This window comes from Muscardinus avellanarius (assembly GCF_963383645.1).
Source record: "Muscardinus avellanarius genome assembly, chromosome: X".
NCBI lineage: Eukaryota > Metazoa > Chordata > Mammalia > Rodentia > Gliridae > Muscardinus > Muscardinus avellanarius.
Genome location: NC_137792.1, coordinates 40707784 through 40731649, shown reverse-complemented (window position 1 = coordinate 40731649; position 23866 = coordinate 40707784). Strand labels below are relative to the sequence as shown.

At 48.4% G+C, this 23866-nt stretch overlaps 1 protein-coding gene across 2 annotated transcripts in view; it reads left to right on the top strand.

Annotated features, from left to right (window-relative positions):
- Nucleotides 1-4882: 4882 nt before the first annotated feature.
- The window catches only part of SYN1 (synapsin I), a gene marked incomplete at its 3' end in the record, with an annotated part of 50566 nt that continues 31582 nt past the window's right edge, over nt 4883-23866 (top strand). For both annotated transcript variants that reach the window (XM_080719228.1, XM_080719229.1), the window contains exons 1-5: nt 4883-5377; nt 20856-20913; nt 21017-21108; nt 22502-22658; nt 23168-23257. In XM_080719228.1, coding sequence (XP_080575354.1) covers nt 5001-5377; nt 20856-20913; nt 21017-21108; nt 22502-22658; nt 23168-23257 — 774 coding nt within the window. In that variant the 5' untranslated portion in view covers nt 4883-5000. The remainder of the gene's footprint in view (nt 5378-20855; nt 20914-21016; nt 21109-22501; nt 22659-23167; nt 23258-23866) is intronic.

Below are 23866 nucleotides of genomic sequence, written 5' to 3'. Positions count from 1 at the left end.
GCTTGGAAATAAAGCAAGTACTCATTCCTAGCCTCCCTTTGCCACCTCCCTAAACCCCAGGTTTGGGACCCCCCTAGTGCCCCAGGGTCGCCAGGCACGTCCCTCTGCAGAGCTCAGCTCTGTGGATTTTGTGATTGGTTACTCTCTCTAGCAGACATTTCTTGATTGGCCAGTGTGTTGTTTAGTTGCCGTCTCCCCGCCTCCTGAAGCTCCCTAGGTTCCCACCCGCCAGAGCCTCTCAGCCGGCCAATTCCACATTGATTACCCCGGAATGGCAGCGGGGGCGTGGCCAGGGCTGGCGCCCTGTCTTGTAAGCACCTGCACCCACCCACTCCCCAACAGCCCAGCTCCAACACCACAATTACTGACAAGTAGCTGTGACAGGCTGGGGGCGGACTGAGGAAGCAGCTGTGATGTGCTCTGAGCTAGGGTGGGGGCAAAGAGGAGTCACAGTCCACATCCTCCTGGAGGAGCCCCGAAGACAAGCCCAGACATCTTCCTCATGCATTTGTTCATTTTGCTTGGCACCTCAGCGTCTACTGTATGCTGGAGCTAAGTGTGGGCATCTGGGGTGGAGGAGGATTGGTAGAAGAAGACATCAGAGCTGGAGAACAGACTCAGAATAGGCACTCCTTTCCTTCGAACATCTATTCCACACATAACGCCTACTGTATACTAACAATAGTGCTGGACATCAGGAGATATGGGAAAGAAGAGAAATCAGAGCAGCACGTGTCTCCACAGTGAACAGAACAAACCTAGACACCAGTGCTCCTGGCATTTGCTCATTAATTTACCACTCACTGAATGTGGAGCCCCTTGTGATGAGATGCATAGGAATCATCATCACGATTATGGTAATAGGTAACACTTAGGACCGGGTACTGTGTACCCAGTAGTGTCTTAAGGTTTTCCATAGCATGAACTCATTAAAATCACAACAAACCCATTCAGGTCATTAGGAACCCCATTTTTACAATGGAGAAAACAGGCACAGAAGAGTAGTAAGTGGGACATTAAAGCATCATGGATTCTGGAGCAGCCTTAAGTATCAGGAACAAATTTCAGGACCTTGTGCAGTGAGCAAAGGGGACTTCTGTGTGAGATAGTTCAGGTGAGAGAATTGTGACACCTGGAGTTTTGTCAGCACGCTCGGTTCTCTGGGTGGATTTCTGCCCATGCAAAATGGGCCAGTTGATGGGCTGAAGTGAAGACAAGTCAATGGACATCTTGGGAAGACCAAGCCAAAGTGATGGTTTCTGGACGCTACTACAGAGCGTGAACAAGCTGTGTGTTTGCAAGAAATGGAAGCTCTGGCTGGATGTGGTTGCTCACACCTGTAATCCTAGTACTGGGGAGGCTGAGATAAAAGGATTTTAGATTTGCAGCCAGCCTCAGCAATTTAGCAAGACCCCGTTTCAAACTAAAAATTTAAGCTGGGCGTGGTGGTGCACGCTTGCAATCCCAGCATTCGGGAGGCTGAGACCAGAGGATCGTGGTTCGTGGACAGCCTCAGCTACTTAGTGAAGCACTCCGCAATTTAGTGAGACCCTGTTTCAAAATTAAAAAAAAATAGGGCAGGGAATGTAGTTCAGAGGTCGAATGCCCCTGGGTTCCATCCCCATACCCGCAAAAAAAAAAAAAATTAAAATAACAGAGCTGGGGGTGTAGCTCAGAGGCAGAATGCCCCTGAGTTCAATCTCCAGTACCATGAAAAAAGAGAAAAAATAAATGGAAGCTCTGTGCTTCCGCACTGCGAGGTACATATATCTTTGTGTATCTATGATGCATACCTATGGAGCAGGACAAGATTTAAGGATGTGCCAGGTGTGGTGCACATCTATAATCCCATTACTTGGGAGGCTGAGACAGGAAAGTTACAGCTTCAAGAGTAGCCTCAGCAACTTAGAGAGGCATTCTGCAAGACCCTTTTTCAAAATAAAAATTAGGGTTGGAGATGTAGCTTGGAGGTAGAATGTCCCTGGGTTCAATCCCCAGCACTACAAACAAATAAAAAAGAAATAAAGGTTGTATTGAGTATATATAGAATATGTGTGAGGTTAGAGCTGTGTTTGTGTGTGTGTGTATGTGTGTGTGTGCCATAACTGAGTTATAAGTATGTTAGTGTGTGTGCACACTCATACCAAGGCAGCATGGATATGGTGCTGGAGAAGATGGAGATAGGTATTGTGGAGAAGCCTTACCTCTTTGCTTCAGGGGTTTGAGGTACTCCTGGGTGGGATCCATATCTCTTCAGAAAACAGTCTACAAAAAATTAACCCCTGAATATTGAGTCACCTGGAAAAAAAGAAAGCACTGGAGGCCACAACTACTAGAAACCTGAGAACCTAGAAGAGGAACAGTCTGAAGACAGAGTCCTGAGGAGCCCAAGTTCAGGCCCATAGGAGCCAGAAAGGTTTAGAGGTCTGAAGATGCTCCTGTATCCCCGAGAGGTCACCACAGGCATGGCACAGATTGCTTCTACTACTAATCCAAAAAATTTTTTTTTTGCTTCATAATGGAAACACATATTTCAAAACATTGGAAAATACCCAATTTCTGGGGAGTTCCCCATTTGGAATGCCAGAGAAGGAATCCTGGAGGATAGGGGGGGATGTTGAGTTAAAACAAAGGACTGGAGGTGGTACTGAAGATGGCTGGGATGGGAGAGAGAGAAGGATGACTTGGGTAAAGTTTAATTTGGGAACTGTGGGAAGAAGGGATGCAGTCTTGGGGGAAGGGGTTCCTGGAGATTATGGCCAAAGGCAGTACCTGAGAAAGGAAGGGGGAGGATATTCCTGTAAGAGGTTAGCACGCACGCAAAGGTACAGAGTTTTCTCCTCCCCTCTGCCCCTTAGTGGTAGGTCAGGTGATCATCACCTTTTTGCAGATGAAGAGATGAAATCTCAGAGACACTAAGTCACTTTTTCAGCTGTAGGGTAGAAGCCTGACTTGATCCCAATCACGGACTCCAGAGCCCACACTATTATTCCCTTGCTTAAACAGACCAGTGATTTAGTGAACAAATAAAAATGGATATTGCCAGGCGTGGTGGTGCACGCTTGTAATCCCAGCACTTGGGAGGCCGACACAGGAGGATCGCACAGGTTCGAAGCCAGCCTCAGCTACTTAGTGGGCTCTCAGCAACTTAGTGAGACCCTGTTTAAAAATAAAGAATAAAAATTAGGGCAGGGGATGTAGCTTGGAGGTTGAATGCCCCTGGGTTCCATCTCCAGACCTGCAAAAATAAATAAATAAATAAATAAAAATGGATGATTCATCTGAAAATCCTGGAGGCATAAGAGGCTTCAGATCTGTCTACTTGCCTACCTTTTGCCACCTCCCCTGGTCCTCCAACATTACTCACCGTGGTCAAGGACCACAAGGTGCCTACTAACCTCTCAAACCCTGTCTCCTGCCACAATCCCTCTCATTTTGTTCTAGCCAAGCTGGCACCGGCTGTTCCATCTTCCTGGCATACCCTTAAAATAAAAATATGGATTGTAAAATGAACATGACCTTTTGGGAATGAATTGGAGTCTTTGGATGTCCTCATCCATGAACTGGAAAATAGATTATCCATCATAAGATTGTTCTGAGGGTTATATGGATCAATGTATGTAAACAGTTAAGTGTTGGGTTTCGACAAGTAAATCTTTATGGATTTGTGTTTTTATTGTAGTCAGGGTCTTACAAATTTGAGAGATGGCTTCTATATCCCACCCCTGCCTGGACTACCTCATTTGCTCATATGCAAATATATTTGTCATCCTGCCTTTGTCTGTGGGAAGTTCTCAGGTGCAGGGGGAAGACAGGTACGGACACTGATGACACCAGATTTTGACTGTCCATAGCAGAGGGGTGGGGGCATGTAGATCAAGCGCTGTGGTTGGGGGCTGAACACACACTGGGGCTTAGAGCGACAGAAGCTATGTCTGTGTCACATATGTAGGATTCGCCATGGTCCTCTGTGGGTATGCTTTGTCTGTGTATGTGTGCTGGTATGAATTTCCCTGGGTCTCTCTGTGTGAATATATTGCCTATGTATCTAGCATGTATATAGCATGTACTCAACATGTTCTTGTGTGCTCGTTACCCTGGGCTTGTACGTCTGTATAGGTGACTAGATTGGTGTGTGTTCTCTGTACACGCCTCCATGTGGTTTCCTTACCTTTGCGTGCCTCCAGGCCCCCCGGCCAGCGGGGGCAAAGGTGTATACAACGCCCAAGTGTACACCTCGGCTTGTCTGAGACCGTCTATGCCTCCCCCATGCCCTTCTCTCTGCCTAGCCGAGACTGTGGATGTGGGAGACTAATCTCCCCGCGAGGTACTACTTGTGACCCCACTCTTCTCTGTGAGGAGGTTTGTCTCTACTTTAAATCTCCGAGCGGGCCTCCCCCACCCCCCCAAAAATGCCTTTCCTGTAAATCTCAACGCTGAAAAACGAGTATGGGGGCGCTGAGTGTGAATGAGAGTGGGCGCGAGGACCAGAATGAGGCAGTTTGTAGGTGGGCCTGCCTGACGACCGACCCCGACTCTCCGGACAAACACCCCACCCCCACTCCCCAAATTGCGCATCCCCTACCGGAGGGGGGGGAGGGGAATCAGGATGCGGCGAGGCGCGTGCGCACTGCTGGCTTCAGCACCGCGGACAGCGCCTTCGCCCCCGCCCGCCGGCGCGCGCCACCACCGCCCCAGCACCGAGGGAGCGTTGACGTCACTCGCCGTTCCTCTCCCAACTCCCCTTCCCGGCCGTCTTGGTCGCGCCCGCGCCGCCGCGGGCCCAGCCGGACCGCACCACGCGAGGCGCGAGATAGGGGCGCACGGGCGCGACCATCCGCGCTGCGGCGGCGGCGGCTCCGCGCTGCCTCAGTCTGCGGCGGGCAGCAGAGGAGTCGCGTCGTACCTGCGAGCGCAGCTGGGCTCCTGGGCCCCGCGCGGTCCGCCTCCGCGGCCCCCGAACAGACTGCCCCGAGGACCCCCTGCCCCAAGCCGCAGCCATGAACTACCTGCGGCGCCGCCTGTCGGACAGCAACTTCATGGCCAATCTGCCGAATGGGTACATGACCGACCTGCAGCGCCCGCAGCCGCCCCCGCCGCCGCCCTCCGCCGCCAGCCCCGGAGCCACGCCCGGCTCCGCGGCCGCCACTGCCGACAGGGCCTCCACTGCCGCCCCCGCGGCCTCTCCAGCAGCCCCTAGTCCCGGGTCCTCGGGGGGCGGTGGCTTCTTCTCGTCGCTGTCCAACGCGGTCAAGCAGACCACAGCAGCCGCGGCCGCCACCTTCAGCGAGCAGGTGGGCGGCGGCTCGGGGGGCGCAGGCCGCGGGGGCGCCGCCGCCAGGGTGCTGCTGGTCATCGACGAGCCGCACACAGACTGGTAAGCCACTGCCGCGCCTCACCGTGGCCCTGGGTCCCCAGATGGTTTCACAGTGAACGAGCATTTATCGAGCGCCATTTGTGTGCCTGACAACTGACCCCTGCACCCAAATTCTTTGCCTTTAAATTAGTATGCTGGATGCTACCGGTGTACTGTGCCCTCGCCTCCCCCCACTCTCGATGCATTCAGGGAGCAATTAGCGGTTGCCTGCCGTGCAACTCTTCCCCAGTCTCCCTCCGCACAAGTCGCTGGCTTCAGTATATCCTGTGAGCCTTCAAGAGCCAAAGGTGTCCTGCCTCCCCCACCTCCCCTTTGCCCTAAAGGGCTTGTCCTGTAATGAATCTTGTAAGCATTTATCGAGCACTTGCGGATATCCCTCGTCTCATTGGAGAGCCTTTCCTAAGGCCCTTGGCTTCAGTGAATATTGTGACAACCTCTTGTGTGCACTGTTCTCCTTAACCCTTGCCTTAAGGACTTCTCTCTAACAGGTCTTGTGAGCATGTGTCCAGTCGGTGCTATGTGTCCCACCCCAGCCCCCTCCTCAAAGACCGTCTAAACTATTTGGTAAACATGGATTGAACGCCTACTGTGTATACGACCCAGCTTCTCGTCAAAAGCTGTTGCCTTTAATGGGTCCTGTGACCCTTGATTGAATGCCTTCTGCGAGCCCCAACTCCAGGCCCTCCCTCTAAGGAGACCTATTTTTTTCCCAAAGGACCCGGGAAGCGTTTATTAAGTGCCTGACGCATGTCCCATCCCCAAGCCTCCTCTCAAACAAATCATTTTCCTCCAGTGAATTCTATGAGCATTTTTGAGCCTTCTGTGTGTGACTCATCATCAGGCTCTCTCCTCAAAGACCTTTCCCTACAATGAATCTAGAAAGCACTTATTGAGTGCTTCCTGTGTCCCCTATTCCCAGGCTGTTGCTTCAAAGGCTTTACCTAACATTGATCAACTGCTCACAGTATGAACCTTCTCGAAAGGCTCTTTCCTCCAATAGATCCAGCAAACGTGTGTTGAGTGCCGGGTATAATATGCCATCCCCAAACCCTTCACCCAGCGCCTTTCCCCTCAGCAGCTTCACTCAGCACGAATGGAGCACGCATTGCATGACCCAGCCGTAGACCTCTCCGCAAAGGCCAGTGCCTCCAGTTAGCACCACAATCAGGTATTTGGCAGTTGCTGTGTACACTCTTGCTGAAGTATTGCTGGAGCACCTGCTCTGTCCTGGTTCTGTGGTCTCCACAAAGGCCTTTCCTCCCACAGACGGAGAATCGTGCTTACCTGGATCAAGTTTCTGCACCCCCATTCGCCTTCCCCGAAGGGCTTTTCCTCCAAGGATCCAGTGAACATTTGTCAACTGATCTCATGCCTATCCCTAGTCCCCCTCCACAAAGGCCTTTTTTTTAAACAGGTCCAATGAACATGTATCCCTTGGTCATGTGCTCCATCCTAATCACCTTACTCCAAAGACCTTTTCCTCCTCCAGTGGCTCCCATGAGCATTTATGGAGTGCCCACTGTGTGTTCCTGTCTCATTCCCAGAGTGCTTTTGTTCCAGTGGAGCCAGGGAGCACATATGCAGCACCTGTTGCATATAGGGAGGACAGTGCCCTTCACTACCACTAGGAGAACCTGCCCAAATCATAAGCCCCCAGGTATTTTCCTTCAAATAACCCAGAACAACCCAGACTTTTTGAAGGTTTCTAAGGGTTCCCCATTCTCTTCAGTATCCCTGTGATTCCCTCTCCCAATCATAAGTTCATGTCCCAAAGGGCCATTTAGTCTATTTAAGCCAATAAACACTGAGCACCTATTGTATGAGTCATTCTCATTTCCTCTTTCCAAGTCTCTGGAACTTCCTGCCATGGCCTCAAGAGCTCAATCTCCAAGCAGCTACTTCAGCCTAAATTTATAAAGCACCATCTGTTTACTAGTTAGATCGCCCCTCCCCCCAGGAGCTCTCACCCTGCCACCTTTCTGTCTCTTCAGAGCCATTTATTCTTTCTACAAATATTTATTACATACTTTGCATGTGTCAGAATGTGGGACGTAGCTCAGTGTGGTGTAGCATACCTGTAATCCCAGTACTTGGGAGGCTGAGACAAGAGGATCACAGGTTTGAGGCTAGCCTCAGCAACTTAGCAAGACCCTGTTCCCAAAAATTAACTTACTTCTTTCTTTCTTTCTTTCTTTCTTTCTTTCTTTCTTTCTTTCTTTCTTTCTTTCTTTCCTATTTATTTATTTAGATATTGGGGGATTGAACCAAGGGAGACTCTACCTCTGAGCTATATACACACAGCCCTTTTTATTTTATATTTTGAAATAGGGTCTCCCTAAGTTGCTGAGACTATCTTTGAACTGTTGATCTTCCAGTTCAGCCTCCCAAGTACTGGGACTGCAGGTGTGGGCCACCACGACGCCTAGCTTAAAAACATTAAAAAAAATACAGTTAGAGCTGGGCGTGGCGGCCCACACCTGCAGTCCCAGTACTTGGGAGGCTGAGTCAGGAAGATCACAGGTTCGCAACCAGCCTCAGCAGCTCAGTGAGGCACTCCACAGCTTAGCAAGATCCTGTTTCTAACTACAAGATAAAATAGGGCTGCGGGTGTAGCTCAGAGGCAGAACACTCCTGGCTTCAATCCGCAGTTATATGTGCGCCCAGCTATGTGTGTGCGTGTACATGCAAATGCGGGAGGCATTTATTAAGTACTACTATATACTAGGAAGGAACCTCCTTCAGCTCCCTTTCCTTCTAATTTTACCCCACCACCAGCTGGCTTCACAATAACTTGAAATATCAATATTCAACCCCACGATCATTTAAAAACACTTGTTGTATACTCTAAAGAGTACCATATTCTCTTCTCCCTCTTTTTTTTTGTAGTACTGGGGATGGAATGCAGGAGCATTCTACCTCTGAGCTACACCCCTGACCCCTATTTCTTTCTTTTTTTTGCGGGTCTGGGGATGGAACCCAGGGGCATTTGACCTCCGAGTTACACCCCTGCCCTATTTTTTATTCTTTATTTTGAAACAGGGTCTCACTGAGTTGCAGAGGGCCTCACTAAGTAGCTGAGGCTATCCGCGAACCGCCATCCTCTGGTCTCAGCCTCCCGAATGCTGGGATTCCAACTGTGCGCCCGCCACGCCCGGCTCTGACCCCTATTTCTTATTCTTTATTTTGAAACAGGGTCTCACTGAGTTGCAAAGGGCCTCACTGAGTAGCTTAGGCTGGCTGCGAACCGCAATCCTTCTGCCTCAGCCTCCCAAATGCTGGGATTACAAGTGTGCGCCACCACACCCGGCTTCTCCTCTCCCTCTTGTAGTCTTAATTCCTCCTTTAAAAATTTCCTTCCTAAACCGGGCGTGGTGGCGCACGCTTGTAATCCCAGCATTTGGGAGGCTGAGACCGGAGGATCGCGGTTCACGGACAGCCTCAGCTACTTAGTGAGGCCCTTTGCAACTCAGTGAGACCCGGTTTCAAAATAAAGAATAAAAAATAGGGCAGGGAGTGTAGCTATGAGTTCAAATGCCCCTGGGTTCCATCTCCAGATCCGCAAAAAAAAAAAAAAAAAAAAAAAAAAAATAGGGCAGAGGATGTAGCTTGGAGGTCGCATGCCCCTGGGTTCCATCCCCAGACCCGAAAAAAATAATCTCCATCCTAGTACTTGGGAAGCTGAGACAGGAAGATTGCAGATTCAAAACCAGCTTCAGCAACATAGCGAGGCTCTCACTAACCTAGAGAGATTCTGTTTCCAAATAAGAAGTTAAAAAATTGGGCTGAGGGTATAGCTTGGAGGTAGAATGCCTCTGGGTTCAGTCCTCAGTACCACACACAAACACACACACACACACACACACACACACACACACACTATCTCCACCCTGCTTTTTACACTACGCAGTCCTGAAAGCTCATAAAGTGCATTATTTCCCATTTATTTGGACTATATCCCCTCCTCCACTTGCTAGCTGTCTCCTCAGCTGTACTCCTCCACATTAATCTAGAAGGCATTTATTAATCTCCCTTTCTGCTCAAATAAGTACATCCCCGTCCCTGAAGCAGGCTCCTCCACTTTTTCCCCCTTCCACTCCCTAAAGCACGTACTGAGCACGTGCGATCATTCCTTCACCAGCATCCACTCTCCAAGGTGTCATCTCCCTTTCTAAATTTGCTCCATTGGCCAGGCGTGGTGGCACGCCTGTAATCCTAGTACTTGGGAGGCTGAGACAGGAGGATCGCAGCTTTGAGGACAGCCTCAGCAACTTGTGAGACTCTTGTCAACCTAGTGAGACCCTGTTTCAAAAATAAAATTGGGCTGGGGGTGTATCTTGGAGGTAGAATGCCTCTGGGTCCAATTCCAAATATCACACACAAAAATAAATGAATATATTTGCTCCATTGAAGTCCATAAACATTAATAAGGCCTCTGCTGGATATCGGTAACCCTCTCCTTTAGACTTTCTTCTCCGTTTCAACCTTTCTGACAGATTTATTGCTTTTTCCTCCATTGTACCAAGCATTTATTATCTACCAAATTCCAACAAAGTCTTTCCCCTTTCCATAAGCACAGCTTCAATGTTTTCCACTTTTTCTTCTATCCTGTGCAGCAAGCCTTTCTTGAGCACCTGCTGAATTCACTGAAAGATCCTGCCTTCCCATTCTGCATCCCAGAAGCTCCTTTTCTCCCAACAGCTCCTCTGCTCTTCTCTTTCAATCAAACTAGCAAATATTTATTTAGTGCGTACTACACGCGAGGTGATATGGACAAAGCCTACGTACACCAGGCTCAGCGTGGGAACAGAACACAGCCATCACCGACTTGCAGACTCTCAGAACCACTCAAACATCAGGGATTTCAGCCTGGAAACGGAGGAGTTTCATAAACTATAGCAAATGCACAACCAAGTACAGTCTGACACCTTCCCCCCAACTTCAGCACTCCCATTTCTTCCTGATTCTCGATTCCTCCATGATAGAAAGTTGAAACCTCTAAATTGAGACCCCTCCTTCCCTACCCCCCTTTTCTTTCCTCCCTTCCTTCCTTCCTTCCTTCCTTCCTTCCTTCCTTCCTTCCTGTTTTTGTGTGTGGTACTGGGGATTGAGGCCAGGGGCATTTTTCTACCTCCAAGTCACACCTCCAGCCCTATTTTACTTTTGTTTTGAAACAGGGCCTCACTAAGTTGCTGAGGCTAGCCTCCAACCTGCAATTCACCTGTCTCAGCCTCCCAAGTACTGCCATTACAGGTATGTGCCACCACACCTGGCTCTATACCCTCCGTAGGCCCTATTGACTTCTAGGCCAGCATGTCACTTTCCTTATGAAGCAGAATAAATTCAAATTGAAAATAGAGCCGGGCGTGGTGGCGCACACTTGTAATCCCAGCATTCAGGAGGTTAAGACAGGAGGACTGCGGTTCGAAGACAGCCTCAGCTACTTAGTAAAGCCCTTTGCAAAGTGAGACCCTGTTTTAAAATGAAGAATTAAAAATAGGGCTGCGGGTATAGCTTGGAAGGAGAATGCCCCTGGGTTCCATCCCCAGTACCGCAAAAAAAAAAAAAAGGAAATAACACAGAAAGTTGCACACAGTAATTGTTATTCCAATAAGAAATATATGTTATATATGATATATACTACACAATTCACATGTTATAGAATGGTTTTGTGATGTATAATACACTTATATGTGTATATTTTTGTTCACAAAATGAAATAAAATAGAATAGCACATATAAAACTATCACACATGGTAAAGGTAATTACTTTCTAAAACTTTTCATTCTAGTTAAATACATTCTACTATATATACTAGAGACATGCACACATAAAATATATTTTGTTTTGAGCTGGGTGTGGTGGTGCACGCTTGTAATCCCGTTGCTTGGGAGGCTGAGACAGGAGGATCACACAGGTTCGAAGCCAGCCTCAGCAAGTAGTGAGACTCTTACCAACATAGTGAGATCCTGTTTCTAATAAATAAAGTTGGACTGGGGCTGTAGCGCAACGGTAGAATGCCTCTGGGTCCAATCCCCAGTAACACACACACACACACACACATATAATTTTCTTTTGCAGAACTGGAAATCGAATCCAGGGGCATTCTACTTCCAAGCTACATCCCAAGCCCTATTTTTTATTTTTTTGAAACAAGGTCTCAATACCCTCAGCCTCACTAGATAGCTGAGGCTGGCTGCAAACCTGTGATCTTCCTGTCTCAGCCTCCCAAGTACTGGGATTACATGCGTGCACCACCATGCCCAGCCTGTTATATATTATGTAAGATATATCCTATATTCTATTTTTGTATAACGTATAGGTCTTACATAACACATTATATATAGCATGGGTTATTATGTAAATATATATAGCAGGTTATGTAAATTATGTTTATTATTGTGGCTTCTTAGATAGACTTCCCTGGAAGTAGACCTTTCACCTGGCACCTCTATTCGTCTCCAAGGCTTAATCGGTGGGTGATCCATTCCCTCACCTTTGAAGCACTCCTGAGCCTTGTGTCCCCACACCCTCCTCAGGCTCTGGCTTTTGTATTTGTGCACTTACCATCCATCAAAACTGAACGAGGAGTACCATACCAGCAGATGTCCGAGTGGATCACCTGGGTGCCAGACATATTCCTCCCTGCCAACCACGTGTACCAGCAGCCCTGCCTCCTCCTGACAGTCAAGGTCATATCCCTCTGCCGGACAACGACTCCTCTTCCCTCGGCTGAGAAACCCGAAGTGCCCAGGTGGCATAGCTTAGAGTTTAATGGGGTTCTCGCTGCGTCCCCTGGTAGCAGTGTTCCCCCTTGGAGATCCAAGACCTCTAAACTTGCAGAGTCCTGAGGGTGGAACAGGCAGCACAAATTCCAAAAGTGGATTCCTGGGGTTGATGGTAAGCTGGGCCGCTCCTACTTTAACCTCCGAGTTCCCAGACTTGTTTACTCTCCCTATTAGGAGCACAGCACACACAATGGTTATTGATTTAGGGTTTATTGTATTGAGAGGGTGCTGCACACCTTGCATGGTATCATCTCCAAGATAAGGGTGATGCTATGGCTACAGCAAGCCACGCCATTCAATCGAGCCAGCAGCTTCTGCGCGGTGGCGTGTAACCTCATCAATTGTTTCCATTGGTCACAGGCAGGGTTTTTTTTTAAAGGAGTTTATTAAAAAGATAGATTATTACAAAGGTAGAAATAAAGAACGCAGTTATAGCCCCATACTATCCACGGATAGTATGGGGGGGTGATTGGAATGAATTCACCCAAGTTTTTTTTTTTTTTTATGGTACTGGGGATTAGACCCACGGGTGTTCTACCACTGAACTATACCCCTAGCCCTTTTTATTTTTATTTTTTATTTTTTGGTGGTACTGGGGGTGGAACTCAGGGGCCTTCTACCTCCTGGCTACACTCCCAGACCTATTTTATATTTTATTTGAAAACAGGGTCTCTTAAACCAGCGGAGGCTGGCTTCGAACCTGCACGATCCTCCTGTCTCAACCTCCCAAGCGCGGGGATTACAAGCGTGCGCCACCACGCCTGGCTAGCCCTTTTTATTTTGAAATGGGGTCTTGCTAAGTTTCTGAGGTTCCCACTGGGTTGCTGAGGCTGGCCTCAAACCTGCGGTCCTCCTGTCTCTGCTTCCCAAGTACTGGGATTTCAGGGGTGCTTCATCATGTGTGGTATTTTGCAGATTTTTTTGAGGGGGTGAGAATTGAACCCAGGGCATCACACAATCAAGGCAAGCACTCTACCACTGAGCTAAATCTCCAGCCCCCCACCTTTTTTGCGGTACTGGGGATGGAACCCGGGGGCATTGTACCTCCAAGCTACACCCCCAGTCCTATTTTCGTTAGTCTTTTTATTTTTTGGAAACAGGGTCTCACTCAGTTGCAAAGGGCCTTGCAAAGTAGCTGAGGCTGTCTGCAAACCGCGATCCTCCGGTATTTGCCTCCCACATGCTGGGATTACAAGCATGCGCCACCACACTCAGTTTATGTTTTTATTTGTGGGATTGAGTCTAGGGGTGTTCTACATCTGAGCTACACACCTAGCACTTTTTATTTTTTGCTTTGAAAGAGGGTCTCACTAGGTTGCTGAGAGTCTCACTATATTCTTAGGCTGGTCTCAAACCTGTGATCCTCCTGCCTCAGCCTCCCAAGTACTGAGATTATGTGTGTACCACCACACTGGCTTGCTTTTTTTTTTTTTTTTTTTTTTTTTTTTGCTGTACTTGGGATGGAACCCAGGGGCATTCGACCCCCGAGCTACACCCCCTGCCCTATTTCTTATTCTTTACTCTGAAACAGTGTCTCACTGAGTTGCAAAGGGCCTCACTAAGTAGCTGAGGCTGTCCGCGAACCACAATCCTCCTGTATCAGCCTCCTGAATGCTGGGATTACAAGCGTGCGCCACCGCGCCTGGGTCCTGGATTGCTTTTTTATTTTTAAGACAAGGTCTTGCCAAATTGACCAGGCTGGTCTTTAACTTGTGATCCTTCTGACCCAGCCTCCTAAGTAGCTGGGATTACAGGTGTGCACCACCACACCTGGCATCACAGGCTACTTTGGCTCCTCCTTTACTTTGCCATAATGTGTCCTCTGGTTTGATGCAGTGTTATGTGGGACCCCGTGGTGCACATTGTATAAGCTGTTTGATAGTGATGCTGGCTAAAGCCATGCAGTCAGAACGGGCAAAACATATATAGAATATTCTAGTCAAATTAGATGATGATTCCTTCCAAGGTGGGAGGGCCCCAATATAGTCAGCTTGCCCCATGTGGCTGATTGGTCTTCTTGAGGGATGGTGTCCTATAAGGGGCTCCCTTATATATTAATCTCTGTTGCTGGCAGGTTGGACATTCAGCTTTAATCCCATTGGTCCCACAAGTAGCTTCTGCTTGCTGCTTATTGCCACTTCATTTGCTTGCCCATCTGCTAGCACTGGAGCGGCTGCTTAGAGAGGCCGACTGACATCATCTGGCTGACTCATCCTGTCTACCTGGTTGCCTAGTGCACTTCCACGGTGGATGCTACCTGGTGGGCGTTAGCATACATTGCAGCCAGGCATGGTGGCGCACGCCTGTAAATCCCAGTACTTGGGAGGCGGAGACAGAAGGATCGCAGGTTCCAGAACAGGCTCAGCAATTTAGCAAGACCCTCAGCAACTTAGTGAGATGCCGTTTCAAATTAAAAATAATTCTGCCCTTGAGTAGAATGCCCCTGGGCTCAATAATCAGTACCCCCTCACCATAACACAATACAAAGATCTTCACTCCTCCCTTTTTGCTTATTCCCACATGTCCACCCACATTTCTATGTCCCAGGCCTCCTTGTCCTGACCTCCCAATCTTTTCCCCTCCAGGCCCCAGACCAACCAGCCAAGCCATTCACCATTGCTCATAAATGAATAGATGTGTCCTAACACTGAACCGCTTCTCTTTTCACACAAACTGGATGACCAGGTGCACAGCCTGAAGATCTGCCACTGGGATCTCTGCCATTGTCTTTCAAAGCCACTTCTTGGCACTTTAGTGGTGCCACTGTCCACCTTTGGCTTCCACCCAGACAAGACAACCTATTTGGCAACCAAGCTTAGGCTTTCTCCTCTTTCTTCAGCTGGTTGTACGGAGAGCTTTAGCTGACAGATAGGCACGAGCGTGGCAACTGTGGGAGCCATGGGCTCTGGGTCACCTGCTTAGGCAGCTGACTTGGCCTTTCATGATCTCAGTCCTGGCTGCTGAGCCCATCTCACTTATTTTATTACTTGGTGCATCTTGCAGGACACAGCTCATAATGGGCTGTTGAGGGTATATGATCACATAGTGCCCAGGGGTCAAGCATTCTCTATCAGAGCCGCAGTACTGCAGTGGGATTTGTTTCTCAAAGCCAAATAATTCTCTGCCGAAGATGGTATGGCCAAGCTTCAGGACCACTAGGGCATCCGACTCAGGCTTCTCATAGGCTCCACACTGTATCCTTCCCCACCACTGAAACCCCCAGTATTGTTGTTGTTTTTCTTCTTCTCCTCCTCCTCCTCCTCCTCCTTGTTGTTGTTGTTGTTGTTATTGTTATTATTATTAATTATTATTATTATACCAGTGCCGTTCTACCTCCAAGGTACATCACCAGCCCTGTTTTCTTTTTTAATCTGGAAACAGGGTCTCACTAGGTTGCTAAGAATCTTGCTGAGTTTTTGAGTCAGGCCTTGAACCTGTGATCCTCCTGTCTCAGCCTCCCAAGTACTGTGATGACAGGCATGTGCTACCATGCCTGGTTGTGGCAGGACGTCTTGCCCCACACTGTGAACCTGCTGCAGAGCACTTTTGTGCTCTGATCCCCAGCTTAGGGCAGACAGCCTTACCCGTTACCTGAAGCATGGGTCAGATCAGTATTTTCAGCCGTGGAAGGTTCTGCTTCCTGAACCTGAAGGAGACCTACTGGGTTTTTTGCTTCGTTCTTTGCAGTGAAATGTACAAGATGAAGCTGGACATGGTGGCGCACACTTGCAATCCTAGTACTTGGGAGGCTGAGACAAGAGGATTGCAGATTCAATGTCAGCCTCAGTAACTTAGTGAGGCAACTTGGTGAGACCCTGTTTCCAAACTTAGGTCAAGCCGGGCGTGTTGGCACATGCTTGTAATCCCCCCGCTTAGAAGGCTGAGACAGGAGGATCGTGCAGGTTCGAAGCCAGCCTCAGCTACTTAGTGAGGCTCTCAGCAACTTAGTGAGAGACCCTGTTTCCAAATAAAATATAAAATAGGTCTGGGAGGATAGCCCAGAGGTAGAAAGCCTCTGGGTTCCACCCCCAGTACTGCAAAAATAAATAAATAAATAAATAAATAAATAAATAAATAAAAATAAAAATAAAAAAATAAAAAGACAGGTCTGGGGTGTAGCCCGCAGGTACAGGTAGAGGGTCCCTGGATTTCATCCCCAGTACCACACACGGAGAGAAAAAATAGGAGCAAGATGCAATGCTTTGCCCTGGTCTTTGGCAGGTCATCCAAGCAGGCTTTGGACCAATGGTTCCCTAAAAGTTTTACTAATGTAGAAGGCCTCTGTGTCTTTGTAGGGTTTCTCCCCAGCCATCTGGAGCCCATGTGTCTTATGAAGACAATATGCTAACCATCTCTTGCTCATCTTGCATAATAAGTGTGATGTAACAGGCATCACGGTCCGGTGTGATATTCTGTGGGATGCCCAGATGGTCCAGGTTTCTTCAGACTATATTTTGACACAGGTCAAGAGAGATAATTTAGCCTCATAGCAGGACCATCGGTGAATACTGTTTGTTATTCTCATAGGAGTGTGACTGTTTCTGACCCCCTTTTCTAATTGGAATAAAAACAATGCATTTGCCAAATCCGTGGCTCCCCATCATACCTGAGGTCTTATTAATCTGCTGTAGCACTGATAGCATGCCTAGTATGGCAGCTACAATCAGGGGTAATTCGTGGTTGTGCTTGCACCAGTCTACAAGCATTCTCCAGACCCATCCGGCCTCCAGAGGGGCCAGAGCTTAATTCAGAAACCAAGTGGCCCTAATTTCTACCATTATCTTTAGAATGCATACATTGCTGGGTTTTGTTTGTTTGGTTTTTGCTTTTGTACTGGGCATTCTACCTCCAAGCTACGTACCTCACCTTTTTATTTTATTTTATTTTATTTTTATTTTTATTTTAAAACAGGGCTGCATTGGGTTGCTGAGTCTGGCCTCGAGCCTGTGATCCTCCTATCTTAGCCTCCAAAGTACTAGGATTAGAGGTGTATGCCACTGCGCCCAGCTACAGAATTGCTTTTGATTTGCTGTGTTTTGATTTGTTTTGTGGCGGTGCTGAAGATCAAACCCAGGGATGCTCTCCTACTGACCTACTCTCCTGGCCCTGATTTACTGTATTGATCGGGGCATGGTGTGTGTCACTTTAGAAACTTCATTTGGACTTCCCTCCTGCTCTTACCCCACAGGCCAAGGAACCCATGCAAGGGTTCTGACAACTACAAAGTATGTCATTTCAATTATGTATTTGTGAACTGGGGAAATGACCACTGCATGGGTCCCTAGATCCAGGGAACCCCATGTGAACAAGGCCTGGTTTTGGGCCTAGTTTCCAGGAGCAGAGGTGAGGGTAGATCTTGAGAGGAACAGGCATTGGCTTATAAGACACTTGCTTCATTAGAGACTTTCTGCATTATCTTTAAGCAGAGCAGGGAGAGTATACTACTTCTGCAGCACAATGGGTTCAGATGAGTCGATAATTCAAGGTGTCGAACTATTAATGCCCAGATATCACCATCCCAAAGCTTAGAGTCTTGCTCCTGTCCTATTAGCACTCTGCACATGGCACAGGAGATTACTAGGTCTTTGAAGTCAACCTTTCTGAAGGTCTGCCACACTTAGAATGAAATCCTGAGCCCAGTCCTCCCCTCTATCTCCCGTGGGGCTGCAGATTAGGCCTTTATTTGTATGTGTGTGTTTGTGTGTGTGTGTGTGGGGGGGTACTGGCGATTGAACTCAGATCTGTGCTATACCCCCAGCTCTTTTTTATTTTTGTTTGGAAACAGTCTCACTAGGTGGCTAAGAGTCTTGCTAAGTTGTTGAGGCTGGCTTCAAACTTGTGATCTCCTGTCTTGGCCTCCTAAGTACTGGGATTCCAGGCGTGCACTGCTGTGCCTGGCTTTAGGGATTCGTTAAATGCAGCGAGGGAGGTCCTCTGGCTTTCACATTTTGCCTTGAATTGGTGATGATTCACCCTGAGCATATCAGATCCTTCTGCAGCTATTCAGTGGCATTTAGCAAACAGTCACCCCAATCTGGTAACCGTTTTCCTCGCACCTCCCAAGCGCCAGGGATATTTCACCAGCTGGTTCTCTCCCTTCCATCAGATTCCTATTATAGTCCACCATCAGGAAATGCTGCTATTGTTCCCAACCCCTGAGGCCTGCACTGTCATTCTCCCTCATGGGAGAATAGGCACCACACAGCATTTTCCCCACTACCGACATCTCCGATGTCACAGGAGACGCTGGATTAAGTGGCCTAACTGGCACCCTACTTGCAGTGCACCTGGACCCGCTGCAGAGCAGTCAGGGGCTCTGCGCTCCACCTCCCACCACTGACAGATCCTCACTGCCAGCTGGTGCCTGGCTGTACCCGCTCCAGAAGCACATTAGAGTCTTCTTTGGAGTTTGGCTTCTCTGGCTCACGATTTGAGGTTGGGCTTGTGGAAACAGATTCGGAGGCAGACATGTGCGTGCAAGAGGTTTACTGGGAGTGCCTTGGAGACCAGTCTCTGTGAAGAGAGCAGGGTTGAGCAGAGGTAGAGGCTGGACCATCTGTGATTGAATCAGGGGCCTCTGCTTATCCCGAGAGGAGCCCTGGAGCTGGGCTGGCCCTTCATATTCAGCCCAGACTGAGACAAGAAGGCTGGACTTAGCTGGACATGGTGATCCACACCTGTAATCCCAGTACTTGGGAGGCTGAGACAGCAGGATCACAGGTCCGAGGCCAGCCTCAGCAACATAGTAAGACCCTTAGCAATTTAACAAGACCCTGTTTCAAATAGGTAAATACATCCATACATATGTACACATACGGCTGGGGGTGTAGCTCAGAGATAAAATGTCCTGAGTTCAGTCCCAAGAAGAAGAAAGAGAAGAAGGAAGAGGAAAGGTGGCGACAATGATGATGACTGGCCTTTGTACTCCTTCAGAGACCAGCAATGGGGGCTGTCCTCAGGAAGCAGATGAAGCGCAGCCAGGGCTTCAGTCCTGTGACAGAAGATACTTCCCAGTGGGGACAAAGCCATGAGCTGTCAGTGGCTAATATTCAAGATATCTTGGCTCTGAAGGGGAGGCCAAGCAAAGCACTGCAGTGTTTACTACACCTATGCTCAGAAAAGCTTGAAAATCTGAAATATAGCCGGGCGCGGTGGCGCATGCTTGTAACCCCAGTACTTGGGAAGCTGAGACAGGCGAATCACAGGTTCAAAGCCAGCCTCGGCGACTTAGTGAGACCCTGTTTCCAAATAAGATAAATCGAGTTGGGGTATAACTTAGAGGTAGATTGCCTTTGGGTTTAATCCCCAGTGCCACACAAAAAAAGAAAATTTGAAATATAAGCTGGACGTGGTGTCACAGGCCTATAATACCAATACTTGGGAGGCTGAGATAAGAGAATTGCAGGTTCAAGGCCAGCCTCAGCAACTTAGCGAGACCCTGTTTGCAAATAAAACTTAAATAGAACTGGGGTCTAGCTCAGAGGTAAAACATCTTCTGGGTTCAATCTCCAGCACCACATAAAAAGAAAAAAATCTGAACAGCTATTATCCACATCTGCCATCAGTTTATATATGAAAAATGTGCAGGTCTGAAAGAAATTCTCCTCGGATGTTGTGAGGGGATGGTGTCAGTGATAGTGTGTATGAGAGAAAGAGAGAGAGAGAGAGAGAGAGAGAGAGAGAGAGAGAGAGAGAGAGAGAGACGGAAACATAGACTGAGAGAGAGAAATACAGAGACCGAGGGAGAAAGGAAGGAAAATAGATGCGCTTGGGGTCTCTGGTCATTGAAGGCCCAGGAGCTTGTGCATTGTGTCGGAGACCTGACGGCGTGCCTATTTGTGATCAGTGGCCCCAGGAGTGTCTCCTCCTTTTTTCCATGACAAAAATAATTGGGGATGAGCGTCTGTCTGTGGGGAAATCTGTCAGGTAGGAATCCAGGGCCTAGGGGAAGAAGCCACTGGAAACTGAGCTCAGCTGGGATGGTGCTGGCGACAATGACAAAGCAGTTCGCGGTTCGTGATGCGCTTTCTGCCGCTGCGGCTGCTGCTCCTCCCTCCCCACTTCTCTTCTCAGCTGCATTGCCCCCTCCCCCATCACCGCTGGCTTTCGAACCACCCCAGCCTGCCCTTCTCAATCTGCTGCTCCTTTTCTGACTCAGCTGGCCACCCAGGGCTGCTGTGTCCCTCACAACACACATCACTCATGGCCAGGGTGCTCCTCCTTGGGAAAGGGGCAGAGAGCAGAGATGCAGACACAGGCACCAAGCGAGACACGCAAGCTCTGAAATCTACACGGGTACAGCACGCTTCGTTTAGATGTACTCTCTGAGATTCTTTGCCACTTACGAATCTCCGTGCAATCTCCAAGTCTGCCGTGATTGGCATTTTGCAAAGCTTTTCAAGAACGTTCACGATCGCAATGTGACAAGGTGACAGTGTGTTGGGAAATACGGGCTCTCTAGGGTTTAAAAAGGCACTTCACAGTTTACAGTGCCCTTTGACACTCACAGTTCTCCGTGAGTTCACAAGGCACTGCTGTTTTTTTTTTTCTTCAAATGTCAACAATTTCAAAGCACCTTCTGGTTTCTGTAGTGGCACTGAAGGGGCAAAGGGGTCAAGGGACCGACCTGGGTGTTGTCTTCCTTGCTAAGATGTGAGCATTGACCGCTGTGCTCTTCTGTATTCCTCTCTAGGGCAAAATACTTCAAAGGGAAAAAGATCCACGGAGAAATTGACATTAAAGTAGAACAGGTAAGACGGGGCAGGTAGACGCGGGGCTCAACTATCAGGGATGCAAACTGAGTGATCATTTTTGTGCGACGGGGGAGAATCACCAGTTTTCTCCCCTTTCCAGGCTGAATTCTCTGATCTCAACCTTGTGGCTCATGCCAATGGCGGATTCTCTGTGGACATGGAAGTCCTTCGGAATGGGGTAAAAGTAGTTCGGTGAGTATCAAAAGGGTCCTTGATGTAATGGGAAAGGCATAAGGACTCCCTTAGAGCCAAGGGAGAATCCCCACCTCCCCACCCATCCTTCTGTGAGCAAAAACTCAAGCATGGAATATGGGGAAATAGTTTTTTTTCTGAAGGAGAGCCAAAGATCCCAGTAGGCCACAGGCCAAGCTTTTCAATTATTCACTCAACAAACATTTGCTAAGCCTCTGCTGCATGCCAGGTACTGCTCTTAGCACTTTACATTTGGCAAATATTTGTTGAGAACCTTCTGTGTGCCAAGAACTATTCTATATGCTGTGGACCTGGCAGTGAATGGCAAAAAAGGGGGTGGGGGAAACTGCCACCGGGACACTTTCATTCTGCTGTGGGACATACACAATAAACAAATAGAAAAGAAAATGTAAAAGTGCTAGGAACAAGTAGAGGGGTGATTGGACGTTGGTGGGCCGTGCTGGTTGAGTACGGTGGCCCGGGAGCATGAGAGACAGTTGAGGAATGACCTAAAGGAGGCTGTCGGTCAGCTTTGCATCACTGCAACCAAAGGACCTGATATAAACACATTCAAGGAGGAGAGATTGATTCTGGCTCACAGTTACAGAGGTTTCAGTCCATGGTCACCTGGCTCTATTGCTGTGGATTTGAAGCGAGGCAGAATATCATGGTAAACCGGGCACGGTGGCGCACGCCTGTAATCCTAGTAGTGGGGAGCCTAAGACAGGAGGATTGCAAGTTCAAGGCCAGCCCAGACAGCTTTGAGACTGTCTGGAAATTTAAAAAAATCAAAAGAGCTGGGAGTGTAGCTCATAGCAGAGTCCATCTGGGTTCAATCCCCAGTACCAAAAAACCAGACATTATCAATCCATCAGATGGATTAATCCATTGATGAGGTCAGAACCCGCGTGATCCAATTGCTCCCCAAAGCATCACCTCTGGACATTGCCGCACTGGAGACCAAGTCCACAACCTGTGAGCTTTGGGGAGATAGTCGAGATCCGAACCCTGACAGAGACGAAGGAGAGATCCATCCAGAAAGCCAGAGCCCACGCAGGGGCCCTGCGGCGGGAGGCTATTTGGGGCAGTGCACTTTGAGGACAGCTGGTAGTCCGAGAGACTGTGACCAGGGGCTCCACAGCTGTGTGGGGAAGCGGCAAGCTGACCTTGGTGAAGAGGGCAGCAGGTAGGAACAGCTCACAGGGCGTCACAGATGGGGAAAGAGGAGAAATGGTGCTCCCGGCACAGGGAACAGCTTGAGCATGCAGGCAGAGGTAACAAGTCTGCAGTTTCCGGGAGCTGAGAATATTTAGAAGCTCAGTCTTTATTCCAAGGGTGGTAGGGAGCTTCTGGAGAGGGGATCCTCAACAGTCCTGGCCCTCCCCCTCCCCAGGTCTCTGAAGCCAGACTTTGTGCTGATCCGCCAGCACGCCTTCAGCATGGCACGCAATGGAGACTACCGCAGTTTGGTCATCGGACTGCAGTATGCTGGAATCCCCAGTGTTAATTCTTTGCATTCCGTCTACAACTTCTGCGACAAGCCCTGGGTGGTAAGTGACAGCAGAGGGGAAAGCTCATGAGTACACACGGGCAGCTAAAGCTACTCTGCGACTTACAGAAAGAGAGGACATGGAGATGCTTATTTTGTTAGTCAGCTCTCCCTTACTGAAACAAGTTTCTGATATAATCAACTTATAAAGAAAAAAGGTTTATTTTGGCTTACAGTTATGGAGGTTTCAGTTCACAATGGATCATCCCTGGAGTGAGACAGAACATCGTGGAGAAAGAACTAAGCAGGGCTAAGCCACTCTCATGACCTGGTAGCAAAAAAGAGAAAGAGAAAGAGGCCAGGCTCCCACAATGCCCTCCAGAGGCAGGCCCTCAACGACCTAAAACTTTTAAGTTTCCACAATCTCCCATTAGTGCCACCCTGGAGAACAATCCCTTAACACATGACCCTTTGAAGGACTTTCCAGATCCAAGCTGTAGCCCTTGGGGTCCGAGCTTGGGGACTCCTTCCAGAGAAAGGATTCGCTGACCCATGTCTCCTGGTTTTCAGTTTGCCCAGATGGTTCGACTGCACAAGAAACTGGGAACAGAGGAATTCCCTCTAATAGATCAGACTTTCTACCCCAATCACAAAGAGATGGTAAGTTTGGGGGAAATGAAGTGGGCGGGAGGGAAGAGTTAGGACGGCAGCAATATTGAAAATGGGTGTGTGATCAGTGTGATGATGTCAGAGAGTGGCGCAGGTGTGAGCATGGGGAGGCATAAAGTTGCTTTGAGAAAGAGTCTGGTAAAATGGGATGAGTATCTCAAATCCGAAATGTTCGAGGCCAGAAATATATCAGATTAGAAGCCAGGCATGATGGTGCACAACTATAATCCTGGTACTCAGGAAGCTGAGATAAGAGATGACAGGTTCCAGGCCAGCCTCAGCTACTTAGCTAGACTCTGTTTCAAAAGAAAAAATAAAAAGGGCTGGAGGTGTAGCAGAGAGGTAGAATTCCCTTAGGTTCAACTCCCCAACACCACAATAAATTCATACATACATACATACATACATACATACATACATAGTGCTGGAACTGTAGCTCAGAGGTAGCATGCTTCTAGGTTCAATCTTCAGTATCAAATATAAGTAAAATAAATGAATAAATAAATAAATAAATAAAGTGTTAAGTAACCCAGGCATGGTGGCACACACTTGTAATCCCAGTACCTTGGGAGGCTGAGACAAGAGGATCATAAGTTCAAG